At 46.6% G+C, this 11,443-nt stretch overlaps 1 protein-coding gene across 3 annotated transcripts in view; it reads right to left on the bottom strand.

Annotated features, from left to right (window-relative positions):
- Positions 1-3,127: 3,127 nt before the first annotated feature.
- fbxl2 (F-box and leucine-rich repeat protein 2) overlaps positions 3,128-11,443 on the bottom strand; it is a 34,106-nt gene continuing 25,790 nt past the window's right edge. The window contains exons 5-14 of one of the 3 annotated variants that reach the window (XM_041903505.2): positions 10,609-10,703; positions 10,292-10,456; positions 8,336-8,462; positions 8,166-8,240; positions 4,905-5,035; positions 4,732-4,792; positions 4,568-4,612; positions 4,386-4,442; positions 4,052-4,264; positions 3,128-3,759 (exon numbers count right to left, since the gene is read on the bottom strand). In XM_041903505.2, coding sequence (XP_041759439.1) covers positions 3,652-3,759; positions 4,052-4,264; positions 4,386-4,442; positions 4,568-4,612; positions 4,732-4,792; positions 4,905-5,035; positions 8,166-8,240; positions 8,336-8,462; positions 10,292-10,456; positions 10,609-10,703 — 1,077 coding nt within the window. In that variant the 3' untranslated portion in view covers positions 3,128-3,651. The remainder of the gene's footprint in view (positions 3,760-4,051; positions 4,265-4,385; positions 4,443-4,567; positions 4,613-4,731; positions 4,793-4,904; positions 5,036-8,165; positions 8,241-8,335; positions 8,463-10,291; positions 10,457-10,608; positions 10,704-11,443) is intronic. The other 2 variants (XM_041903506.2, XM_041903507.2) reach the window with 2 other exon arrangements.

The raw sequence follows: 11,443 nt of genomic DNA, 5'->3' as shown, positions 1-11,443 counted from the left end.
ACCTGAAAGCACATGGTAGGTAACATGGGTAACATAGCAGTAACATAGCTGTACCTTGCCCTCAAATTGATCTCTAGCCCCGACCTCCTTCCATTAGCCCCAGATCTCAAGGCCCACTTCTGGTAACCACTTCTTAACTCTCCCTTGAACATCTGAAACTACAGTGTAATTAACAGTAATATAGCTCTACCGTACCCTCGATCTCCATCTTGTAGACTGTGTGAAGTATCTGCCATGTTGCTTGATTCCACTACTCCTGATTTTTTTTTTTAAAGACGCATGATCATCACTTAGGCTCAAACCTCTCGGTTTCATTTCTTTGAGGGAGACTCAGGAGTTGCTCAGTGGTCAAGGGGCTAGTGGTCAGCTTGGAACCAGGCCTGTGTGTTCCACAGTCACACACACTGCACAGGAGGCCCTGAGTACACATGTTCCAGTGATGTAGCATACAAAAACAACCTGATGCCATCAGATGCTGTGCTTCTGACAGAGACAGTCCATTTCTGTCCAACAGTAACAGTTTGCTTTCATTATTTTCAAAAGGAGAGATACACAGATCTGATCTCCCTCTGGATAGACAAGCATGGACAATTACAATAAGCACTGCAAAAGAGGGAAAATAATAACAACAATTTGTTACTTGCCAACTCCAATCCGAAAGTGAGTTGCCATATTGTAATATTTTTTTTGCCATCATTGCAAAACATTCTCTTTACAAACAAAAACTGAGTCTCAAATGGTAAGTTCTCAGAAAAAACATCAAATGTTCAGTTTTGTACTTCTGGTTTAGTGGTGTCCCCTCCGTAGACCTGAGTCACAGAGGGCTATCCCAGCATCCTCTCTGCTCACACCCAGAATCACTTCACTTTCCAGAATCCTCCTTTTGGCATCCACAGAGCTGGGTGTCCATTGGTCGAAGCAGGTTGACTTACAGCACGGTCGCACAGAGGTGGCGTGTGATTGGTTGAGATGAAGTTCCACCCAGAGTAATGCGTTGTCCAGGGGTGTGGTTAGAAGGGCAAGACGGTCGAAACCTTGCAGATAGAAATGTAACGTATGGAGTTGACACGATTACCAATGCTCGTCGTCACGTCTGTTCTACACAAGTACTTCCATGTGCACGTTCTGTACCATTGCACCTTCCTGAATAACACTGTCCACCATTTTGTGGTTTGTAGTCCTCTGCCTCTTTAGGATCGTCCCCCCTCATCCTCTAGTCCAAGTGTTGGAGAGGAGGGGTCTGGGCTCTGGAAGGGGAGGATAGTGTTGGAGAGGAGGGGTCTGGAAGGGGAGGATAGTGTTGGAGAGGAGGGGTCTGGAAGGGGAGGATAGTGTTGGAGAGGAGAGGTCTGGAAGGGGAGGATAGTGTTGGAGAGGAGAGGTCTGGAAGGGGAGGATAGTATTGGAGAGGAGGGGTCTGGAAGGGGAGGATAGTGTTGGAGAGGAGGGGTCTGGAAGGGGAGGATAGTGTTGGAGAGGAGAGGTCTGGAAGGGGAGGATAGTGTTGGAGAGGAGGGGTCTGGAAGGTGAGGGTAGCTAGACTCACAGAGTTCTGTCAGAGAAAAAAGACCCCTCACACTCCCCTCCCTCCACCCGAGTAGGAGACTGCGTTGCAGATCAGCAAGAATCCAACTGATCAATTATCAGTATTGAACAATCAGTCTGTATTGATCAGAGACCAGTGGTGACCAGTAGGTCCAGGGTGTTGACCAGGGTCGTGTTCAGGAAGTCAGACTGTAGAAAAACATTTCTCCACAGAATTATATATATATTTTTTATCATTGGAAAAGTTCAGAACCTCTCATTTTTGAATAACCTTCTTCTGTTTACTGCCTACTGAACAAGACCATGTGGTTATAGGGTCCAGGGTGTTGTGTTGTAGTCATGGTGGTGTTCAGAGTGTTGTGTAGTAGTCATGGTGGTGTTCAGAGTGTTGTGTTGTAGTCATGGTGGTGTTCAGGGTGTTGTGTTGTGGTGGGGTCCAGGGTGTTGTGTTGTGGTGTAGTCATGGTGGGGTCCAGGGTGTTGTGTAGTAGTCATGGTGGTGTTCAGGGTGTTGTGTTGTAGTCATGGTGGTGTTCAGGGTGTTGTGTTGTGGTATAGTCATGGTGGGGTCCAGGGTGTTGTGTAGTATTCATGGTGGGGTTCAGGGTGTGTGTTGTGTTGTAGTCATGGTGGTGTTCAGGGTGTTGTGTTGTAGTCATGGTGGGGTTCAGGGTGTGTGTTGTGTTGTAGTCATGGTGGGGTTCAGGGTGTTGTGTTGTGGTGTAGTCATGGTGGGGTTCAGGGTGTTGTGTTGTGGTGTAGTCATGGTGGGGTTCAGGGTGTTGTGTTGTGGTATAGTCATGGTGGGGTCCAGGGTGTTGTGTAGTATTCATGGTGGTGTTCAGGGTGTTGCGTTGTGGTGTAGTCGTGGTGGGGTCCAGGGTGTTGTGGTGTAGTTGTGGTGGGGTCCAGGGTGTTGTGGTGTAGTCGTGGTGGGGTCCAGGGTGTTGTGGTGGGGTTTAGGGTGTTGTGGTGTAGTCGTGGTGGGGTCCAGGGTGTTGTGGTGTAGTCATGGTGGGGTCCAGGGTGTTGTGTTGTAGTCATGGTGGTGTTCAGGGTGTTGTGTTGTAGTCATGGTGGTGTTCAGCGTGTTTTGTTGTAGTCATGGTGGTGTTCAGGGTGTTGTGTTGTAGTCATGGTGGTGTTCAGGGTGTTGTGTTGTAGTCATGGTGGGGTTCAGGGTGTTGTGTTGTAGTCATGGTGGGGTTCAGGGTGTGTGTTGTGTTGTAGTCATGGTGGGGTTCAGGGTGTGTGTTGTGTTGTAGTCATGGTGGGGTTCAGGGTGTTGTGTTGTGGTGTAGTCATGGTGGGGTTCAGGGTGTTGTGTTGTGGTGTAGTCATGGTGAGGTTCAGGGTGTTGTGTTGTGGTGTAGTCATGGTGGTGTTCAGGGTGTTGTGTTGTAGTCATGGTGGTGTTCAGGGTGTTGTGTTGTAGTCATGGTGGTGTTCAGGGTGTGTGTTGTGTTGTAGTCATGGTGGTGTTCAGGGTGTGTGTTGTGTTGTAGTCATGGTGGTGTTCAGGGTGTTGTGTTGTAGTCATGGTGGTGTTCAGGGTGTGTGTTGTGTTGTAGTCATGGTGGGGTTCAGGGTGTGTGTTGTGTTGTAGTCATGGTGGTGTTCAGGGTGTGTGTTGTGTTGTAGTCATGGTGGGGTTCAGGGTGTTGTGGTGTAGTCATGGTGGGGTTCAGGGTGTTGTGTTGTGGTGTAGTCATGGTGGTGTTCAGGGTGTTGTGGTGTAGTCATGGTGGGGTTCAGGGTGTTGTGGTGTAGTCATGGTGGGGTTCAGGGTGTTGTGTTGTGGTGTAGTCATGGTGGGGTTCAGGGTGTTGTGTTGTGGTGTAGTCATGGTGGGGTTCAGGGTGTTGTGTTGTAGTCATGGTGGGGTTCAGGGTGTTGTGTTGTAGTCATGGTGGGATTCAGGGTGTTGTGTTGTAGTCATGGTGGGGTTCAGGGTGTAGTTGTGGTGGGGTTCAGGGTGTTGTAGTTGTGGTGGGGTTCAGGGTCTGTCTCATCATGCGGGGATCTGGTGGGTTATTGTTGTGTTGGGGGGGTGGGTCACAGCAGTAGGACCTGCAGGCAGAGCTGACCCCCCCTGGCCCTCCACTGTCAGAGGATGATGCAGCAGCGACACATCCTCTGGCCCCCGCCGTGCACCGAAGGAGGGGGTGTCACCGGGGCAAAGTAGGCATGGACTTTTATCTCTGGGAGATGAGCCTGTAAGGAGACGGAGGAGCAACGTCATTCCCAATGTAGCATACACATCCAACAATATTTCACACTGTTGTATATTCTCCCATGTATTTCATATGACAGCCTGCAACGTTGCAATAAACTATATAGGAGTATAATACAACAGTGTGCAGGTAATTCTATTATTTCTATAGGAGCAACATCAGCCTCAGTAAACTACAACTCCCACCAGGCCATGCAGGAGCTTTGACATTACAGCCACAGTGATGCAGCTTGGGAGATGTAGTGCAGTAAGGGAGTCATGGTGATGACTGACCCGTATGCGTTTGATGCCGGCCCTGGTGACCTGCTGGCAGTCGTAGAGTTCTATCCTCTCCAGACGGTGACAGTTCTTCAGGTGCTCCAGAGTCACATCTGTGATCAGAGGGCAGTTATCCAACTCCACCACTGTGAGGCGCTCCTGTCCACACACACTGCTGCTCAGCGCCCTGATACCATCGTCTGTTATCAACTCACAGTGGGAGAGAGACTGGTGGAGAGGATAGACAGTAGAAACTATATTACATACTGTAATGTACACACGCGCACATGCACACAAACTTTGAGAGGGGGAGTTACGAATGAAGACACACACACACACAAATAAGTACCAGTGCTTGCAGGCGAGGGCAGTGAATAGCGAGCTGGACTAGGGTGTTGTCAGTCACCTGTGAGAGGAGAGAGACTAAATCAAACCCAGTTACAGTACATAAAATCAGACAGGCTCAACCAATCTCTGATTGAATACAACTGTAGATTGAGTCTATGAGAAAAGAACCCCATGAAATCTTACCAAAATACATTCTTCTAAATCCATTTTTTCCATCTCATGACAATTCTGTTGAAACAAAAGACACATTGTGTCAGCATTTCAGGGTTCGAAACACACAGATCAAGACATAATAAAAGTGACGAAGGAGAAAGAGAGGAGACAGAGACAGAGAGAGAGGCACTTACCCTGGCCAGTACAGTAAACCCAGCGTCTGTAACCTGTGAACATCGCGCAGCCTCCAAGATCCTGACACACAGACCCAAGCATTGGTTATGCATTGGTTTAGTGTATGTATTGGGTGTTTATCAGTAGACCTAATCCACAATTACAAGAAAGGGACACATTTCCCATTTCTTACTTGAGTCGGGGGCAGTTGAGACCCAGAGCAGTGAGAGAGGCGTCTGTAATGTTACTGCAGCCAGAGACACACAGGATCTGCATCTTGTGGCACCCTCGACACAGACTGACCAAGCCATCATCGGTTATCTGCTGTTAACAAACACACACACCACACACACATTACGCGCGCATGCGCTCTCTCTTACTACACATTACACACGCACGCAATCACTAATAGTGCCTTCAAAAAGTATTCACACCCCTTGACTTCCACATTTTGTTGTGTTACAAGGTGGGACTAAAATTGATTTAATTGTCATTTTTTGTGAACAATCTACACAAAATACTAATGTGAAAGTGGGAGAAATATTCTAACATCTATAAAACATTAAAATAAATTTAAAAAACCCCACTAATATCTTGATTACAAGTATTCAACCCCTTGAGTCAATACATGTTAGAATCACCTTTGGCAGCGATTACAGCTGTGAGTCTTTCTGGGTAAGTCTAAGAGCTTTGCACACCTGCATTGTACAATATTTGCATACTTTTTAAAATTCTTCAAGCTCTGTCAAGTTGGTTGTTGATCATTGCTAGACAGCCATTTCCAAGTCTTGCCATAGATTTACAAGCCGATTTAAGTCAAAACTGTAACTAGGCCATTCCGGAACGTTCAATGTCGTCTTGGTAAGCAACTCCAGTGTATATTTGGCCTTGTGTTTTAGGTTATTGTCCTGCTGAAAGGTACGTTTTTCTCCCAGTGTCTGTTGGAAAGCAGACTGAACAAGGTTTTCCTCTAAGATTTTGCCTGTGCTTCGCTCTATTCCGTTTATTATTATTATGCTAAAAACTCCCTAGTCCTTGCCGATGACAAGCATAACCATAACATGATGCAGTCACCACCATGCTTAAAAATATGAAGAGTGGTACTCAGTGATGTGTTGGATTTACCCCAAACATAACACTTTGTAGTCAGGATATAAAGTTAATTTCTTTGCAGTTTTTCTTTAGTGCCTTATTGCAAACAGGATGCATGTTTTGGAATATTTGTATTCTGTACAGGCTTCCTTCTTTAGTTAGGTTAGTATTGTGAAGTAACTACAATGCTGTTGATCCATCCTCCGTTTTCTCCTATCACAACCATTAAACTCTGTAACTGTTTTAAAGTCACCATTGGCCTCATGGTGAAATCCCTGAGTGGTTTCCTTCCTCGCCGGCAACTGAGTTAGGAAGGAGGCCTGTATCTTTGTAGTGACTGGGTGTATTGATACACCATCCAAAGTGTAATTAACTTGCTCAAAAGGATATTCAATGTCTGTTTTTTTGTTTTATTACCCATCTACCAATAGGTGCCCTTCTTTGCGATGCAATGGAAAACAATGCAAATAATCCGGGAAGCCATGATTAGCTGTTCATGTGTCTTATGGCTTGGTTGTAGAAGCTGTTAAGAAGCCTTTTGGACCTAGACTTGGTGCTCCGGTACCGCTTGCCATGCGGTAGCAGAGAGAACAGTCTATGACTAGGGTGGCTGGAGTCTTTGATAATTCTTAGGGCCTTCCTCTGACATCGCCTGGTATAAAGGTCCTGGATGACAGGAAGCTTGGCCCCAGTGATGTACTGGGCCGTACGCACTACCCTCTGTAGTGCGTTGCGGTCGGAGGCCGAGCAGTTGCCAAACCAGGCGGTGATGCAACCAGTCAGGATGCTCTCGATGGTGCATCTGTAGAACATTTTGAGGATCTGAGGACCCATGCCAAATCTTTTCAGTCTCCTGAGGGGGAATAGGCTTTGTCGTGCCCTCTTCACGACTGTATTGGTGTGTTTGGACCATGATAGTTTGTTGGTGATGTGGACACCAAGGAACTTGAAGCTCTCAACCTGTTCCACTACAGCCCCATCGATGAGAATGGGGGAGTGCTCAGTCCTCTTTTTTTTCCTGTAGTCCACAATCATCTCCTTTGTCTTGATCACGTTGAGGGAGAGGTTGTTATCGTGGCACCACACGGCCAGGTCTCTGACCTCCTCCCTATAGGCTGTCTCATCGTTGTCGGTGATCACGCCTACCACTGTTGTGTCGTCGGCAAACTTAATGATGGTGTTGGAGTCGTGCCTGGCCATGCAGTCATGGGTGAACAGGGAGTACAGGAGGGGACTGAGCACGCACCCCTGAGGGGCCCCCGTGTTGAGGATCAACGTGGCAGATGTGTTGTTACCTACCCTTACCACCTGGGGGCGGCCCGTCAGGAAGTCCAGGATCCAGTTGCAGAGGGAGGTGTTTAGTCCCAGGGTCCTTAGCTTAGTGATGAGCTTTGAGGGCACTATGGTGTTGAACGCTGAGCTGTAGTCAATGAATAGCATTCTCACGTAGGTGTTCCTCTTGTCCAGGTGGGAAAGGGCAGTGTGGAGTGCAATAGAGATTGCATCATCTGTGGATCTGTTGGGGCGGTATGCAAATTGGAGTGGGTCTAGGGTTTCTGGGATAATGGTGTTAATGTGAGCCATGACCAGCCTTTCAAAGCACTTCATGGCTACAGACGTGAGTGCTATGGGTCGGTAGTCATTTAGGCAGGTTATCTTAGTGTTCTTGGGCACAGGGACTATGGTGGTATCCGTCTGGCCCTGCGGCCTTGTGAATGTTGACCTGCTTAAAAGTCTTACTCACATCGGCTACGGAGAGTGTGATCACATAGTCATCCGGAACAGCTGATGCTCTCATGCATGCTTCAGTGTTGCTTGCCTCGAAGCGAGCATAGAAGTGATTTAGCTCATCTTGTAGGCTTGTGTCCCTGGGCAGCTCACGGCTGTGCTTCCCTTTGTAGTTTAATCGGTGTTTGAAATTCACTGCTCGCCTGAGGGACCCTACAAATAATTGTATGTGTGGGGTACAGAGATGAGGTAGTCATTCAAAAATGTTGTTAAACACTATTATTGCACACAGAGTCCATGCAACTTATTATGTGACTTGTTAAGCAAATTTCTACTCATGAATTTATTTAGGCTTGCCATAGCAAAGGGGTTGAATACTTATTGACTAAAGACATTTCAGCTTTTAATTCTTAATTAAATTTGTAAATATTTTGATAAACATAATTCCACTGACATTATAATCTCAATTTAATCAATTTTAAATTCAGGCTGTAAAACAACAAAATGTGGCAAAAGTCAAGGGGGTGTGAATCTCCTGCTTATAAATAACACACACTACACACACATTTTCTGTCTTTCAATGCCTACTAATGTATACACACACTCTCTCCATCTCTCTCTCTCTCCGTCTTACTGAGCAGGACTGCATGTTGATAGTGGTTAGTTCAGGACAGTGTTTCTGGAGGTGTTTCAGTGCTCCGTCCTCCAACTGTAGAGAACACAACACAAAGAAACCAATCACTACCGATAATCAATACAATCATATGTATGTGTGTGTGTGTGTGTGTGTGTGTGTGTGTGTACCTGTGTGCAGCCGCGTAGGAACAGGCCTCGTAGGTTGTTACAGCCTCGGGCCAGAGCCTCGATGCCATCTCTGGTGATCTGGTCACACCACGACAGGTTCAACATCTCCAACATACGACAGCCATCACTAAAGGGGAGACACACATTTACACACACACACCAGTGGAGGCTGCTGAGGGGTCAATGGCTCCATTGACTCCATTCCAGCCATTACTATGAGCCGTCCTCCCCTCAGCAGCCTCCACTGACTCACACCCTGTTTTCTAACTATACTAAACAAAAATATAAACGCAACATGTAAAGTGTTGGTCCCATGCTTCATGAAGTGAAATAAAAGATCCCAGAAATGTTCCATATGCACAAAACGCTTATTTCTCTCCAATTTGGTGCACAAATGTATTTACGTCCCTGATAGTGAGCATTTCTCCTTTGCCAAGATAATTCATCCACCTGACAAGTGTGGCATATCATGAAGCTGATTAAACAGCATGATCATTAAACAGGTGCACCTTCTGCTTGGGACAATAAAAGCCACTCTAAAATCTGCAGTTTTGTCACACAACACAATGCCACTTGTCTCAAGTTTTGAGGGAGCATGCAATTAGCATGCTGACTGCAGGAATGTCGGTCGGCCAGAGCTGTTGCCATCCAACCGGCCTCTCAACCGCAGACCACGTGTAACCACACCAGCCCAGGACCGCCACATCCGGCTTCTTCACCTGCGGGATCGTCTGAGACCAGCCACCCGGACAGCTGATGAAACTGTGGAGTATTTCTGTCTGTAATAAAACCCTTTTGCGGGGAAAAACTCATTCTGATTGGCTGGGCCTGACTCCCCAGTAGGTAGGTCTGGCTCCCAAGTGGGTGGGACTATGCCCTCCCAGGCCCACCGATGGCTGCGCCCCTGCCCAGTCATGTTAAATCCATAGATTTAGGCCTAATGATTTTATTTCAATTGACTGATTTCCTTATATGAACTGTAACTGAGTAAAAATGTTGAAATTGTTGCATTTATATTTTTGTTCAGTATATTTGGATGTATTACACTGCACGTTACTGTTTCAACTGGGATTTATTTACCTGGTATTTACTAGAAAATGATATGGTGACAATGGGTAATTTGTGTTTCCTGGTACTAAATGATGCTTGTAGTGATGAATCCCAAAGAAACAAACATGTAATTTATTGGTGATTACTATGTAATTACCATTTGACCCTTAGAGTAAATACCTTGTAATTTCTGTACCGTAAAATAAACTGCAACCCTTGGCCAAAAGTAGTGCACTATATAGTGTGACGTCACGAGAGGCTACACAGCTTTCAGCGGGATTGCTCAAGTAGTGCAAGGAGACAAGGTTCAAACAAAACAAGGATTTTATTATAGGTCTTGGGAAATTAACGAAAATATAACAAAATTCTGTTCTCTTGTGGCTCTTTAAGGGTTAACAGTTCAGGGATGTCTCTTCCACATCCAAAGTCATAATTCTCACTCGCTCAGATAACTTTTCCCCAGCCTTACTGTAGTCCACGTTGCAGCTAGTGGCCAACCCAGCAAAAAGTCCTTCCAAATGTCTCTCACGTATTTCCACAGGTGCATATATCCAAAGGTGAGTATTTCCCAAAGGTAAGTATCTCCAAATCCTTATATTCCTCATGGAAGTGGACGTGCAGCACTCTTGTCCTCCAGAGAGCCCAGGTTGGAGACTGTGTTTCTTCACAACCCACACACCCTCTCAGTGTGTCTCTTCCCTTCCCAAACCTTCAGCTCATCAGCTCCTCATTTGTTTCAGCTGCGTGGGAAGATTGTCCATAGAGGGGTGGAGTTCCCGACCATACCAGCAGATGGAGCCATAGCTGTCTGGGTTTGCAGCCACCTCAGGGGGATGTAACGTCCCTCCAGGACACAGCCTCTCGTGACATCACAATAGGGAATAGGGTGCCATTTCAGACACTTACCTGAGAGCTTTGAGGGAGTTGTTGGTAACAGACACACAGGAGGTGAGGTCCAGCTGTTTGAGTTTGCAGCAAAACTTGGAGAGGCTGAGACAGGTGCTGTCTGTGATCTTAGTGCAGCCGTTCAGGTTCAACACCTCAATGTTACGGCAGTTCTGGGAAAACGTCCTGACAGGTGACAAATACCACAGTCATCATAGATAATCAAATCATAGAGTCATTGAGAAGTAACTGAATCAGGGAGCTAAATAACATTCAGAGTTGAAAATGTGAACGGAACGCAACATTGATTGTACTAAGAGTTTAAGAGAAAGACTCACTTCATGGATGCGTCTCCCACACTGAGACAACCCCTCAGGCTCAGCTGCCTCAGGAAGCCTCCACATCGCTTGGAGATGTTCTCCACTACTCTACCCTGGAGAGAGAGAGAGGAGGAGGAAGAAGAAGAAGAGTCAGTGGCGTGTACTCATGGATGCCAAGGGAAGCCAGGCTTCCCCCAAAAATTATACAGTGGGGAAAAAAAGTATTTAGTCAGCCACCAATTGTGCAAGTTCTCCCACTTAAAAAGATGAGAGAGGCCTGTAATTTTCATCATAGGTACACGTCAACTATCACAGACCTGTAACTTCTTCTTTAAGAGGCTCCTCTGTCCTCCACTCGTTACCTGTATTAATGGCACCTGTTTGAACTTGTTATCAGTATAAAAGACACCTGTCCACAACCTCAAACAGTCACACTCCAAACTCCACTATGGCCAAGACCAAAGAGCTGTCAAAGGACACCAGAAACAAAATTGTAGACCTGCACCAGGCTGGGAAGACTGAATCTGCAATAGGTAAGCAGCTTGGTTTGAAGAAATCAACTGTGGGAGCAATTATTAGGAAATGGAAGACATACAAGACCACTGATAATCTCCCTCGATCTGAGGCTCCACGCAAGATCTCACCCCGTGGGGTCAAAATGATCACATGAACGGTGAGCAAAAATCCCAGAACCACACGGGGGGACCTAGTGAATGACCTGCAGAGAGCTGGGACCAAAGTAACAAAGCCTACCATCAGTAACACACTACGCCGCCAGGGACTCAAATCCTGCAGTGCCAGACGTGTCCCCCTGCTTAAGCCAGTACATGTCCAGGCCCGTCTGAAGTTTGCT

The sequence above is a fragment of the Coregonus clupeaformis genome, chromosome 17 (assembly GCF_020615455.1).
Source record: "Coregonus clupeaformis isolate EN_2021a chromosome 17, ASM2061545v1, whole genome shotgun sequence".
Lineage (NCBI taxonomy): Eukaryota > Metazoa > Chordata > Actinopteri > Salmoniformes > Salmonidae > Coregonus > Coregonus clupeaformis.
Note: the sequence above shows the minus strand (reverse complement) of the source record. Positions and strands in the feature narration are given on the sequence as shown.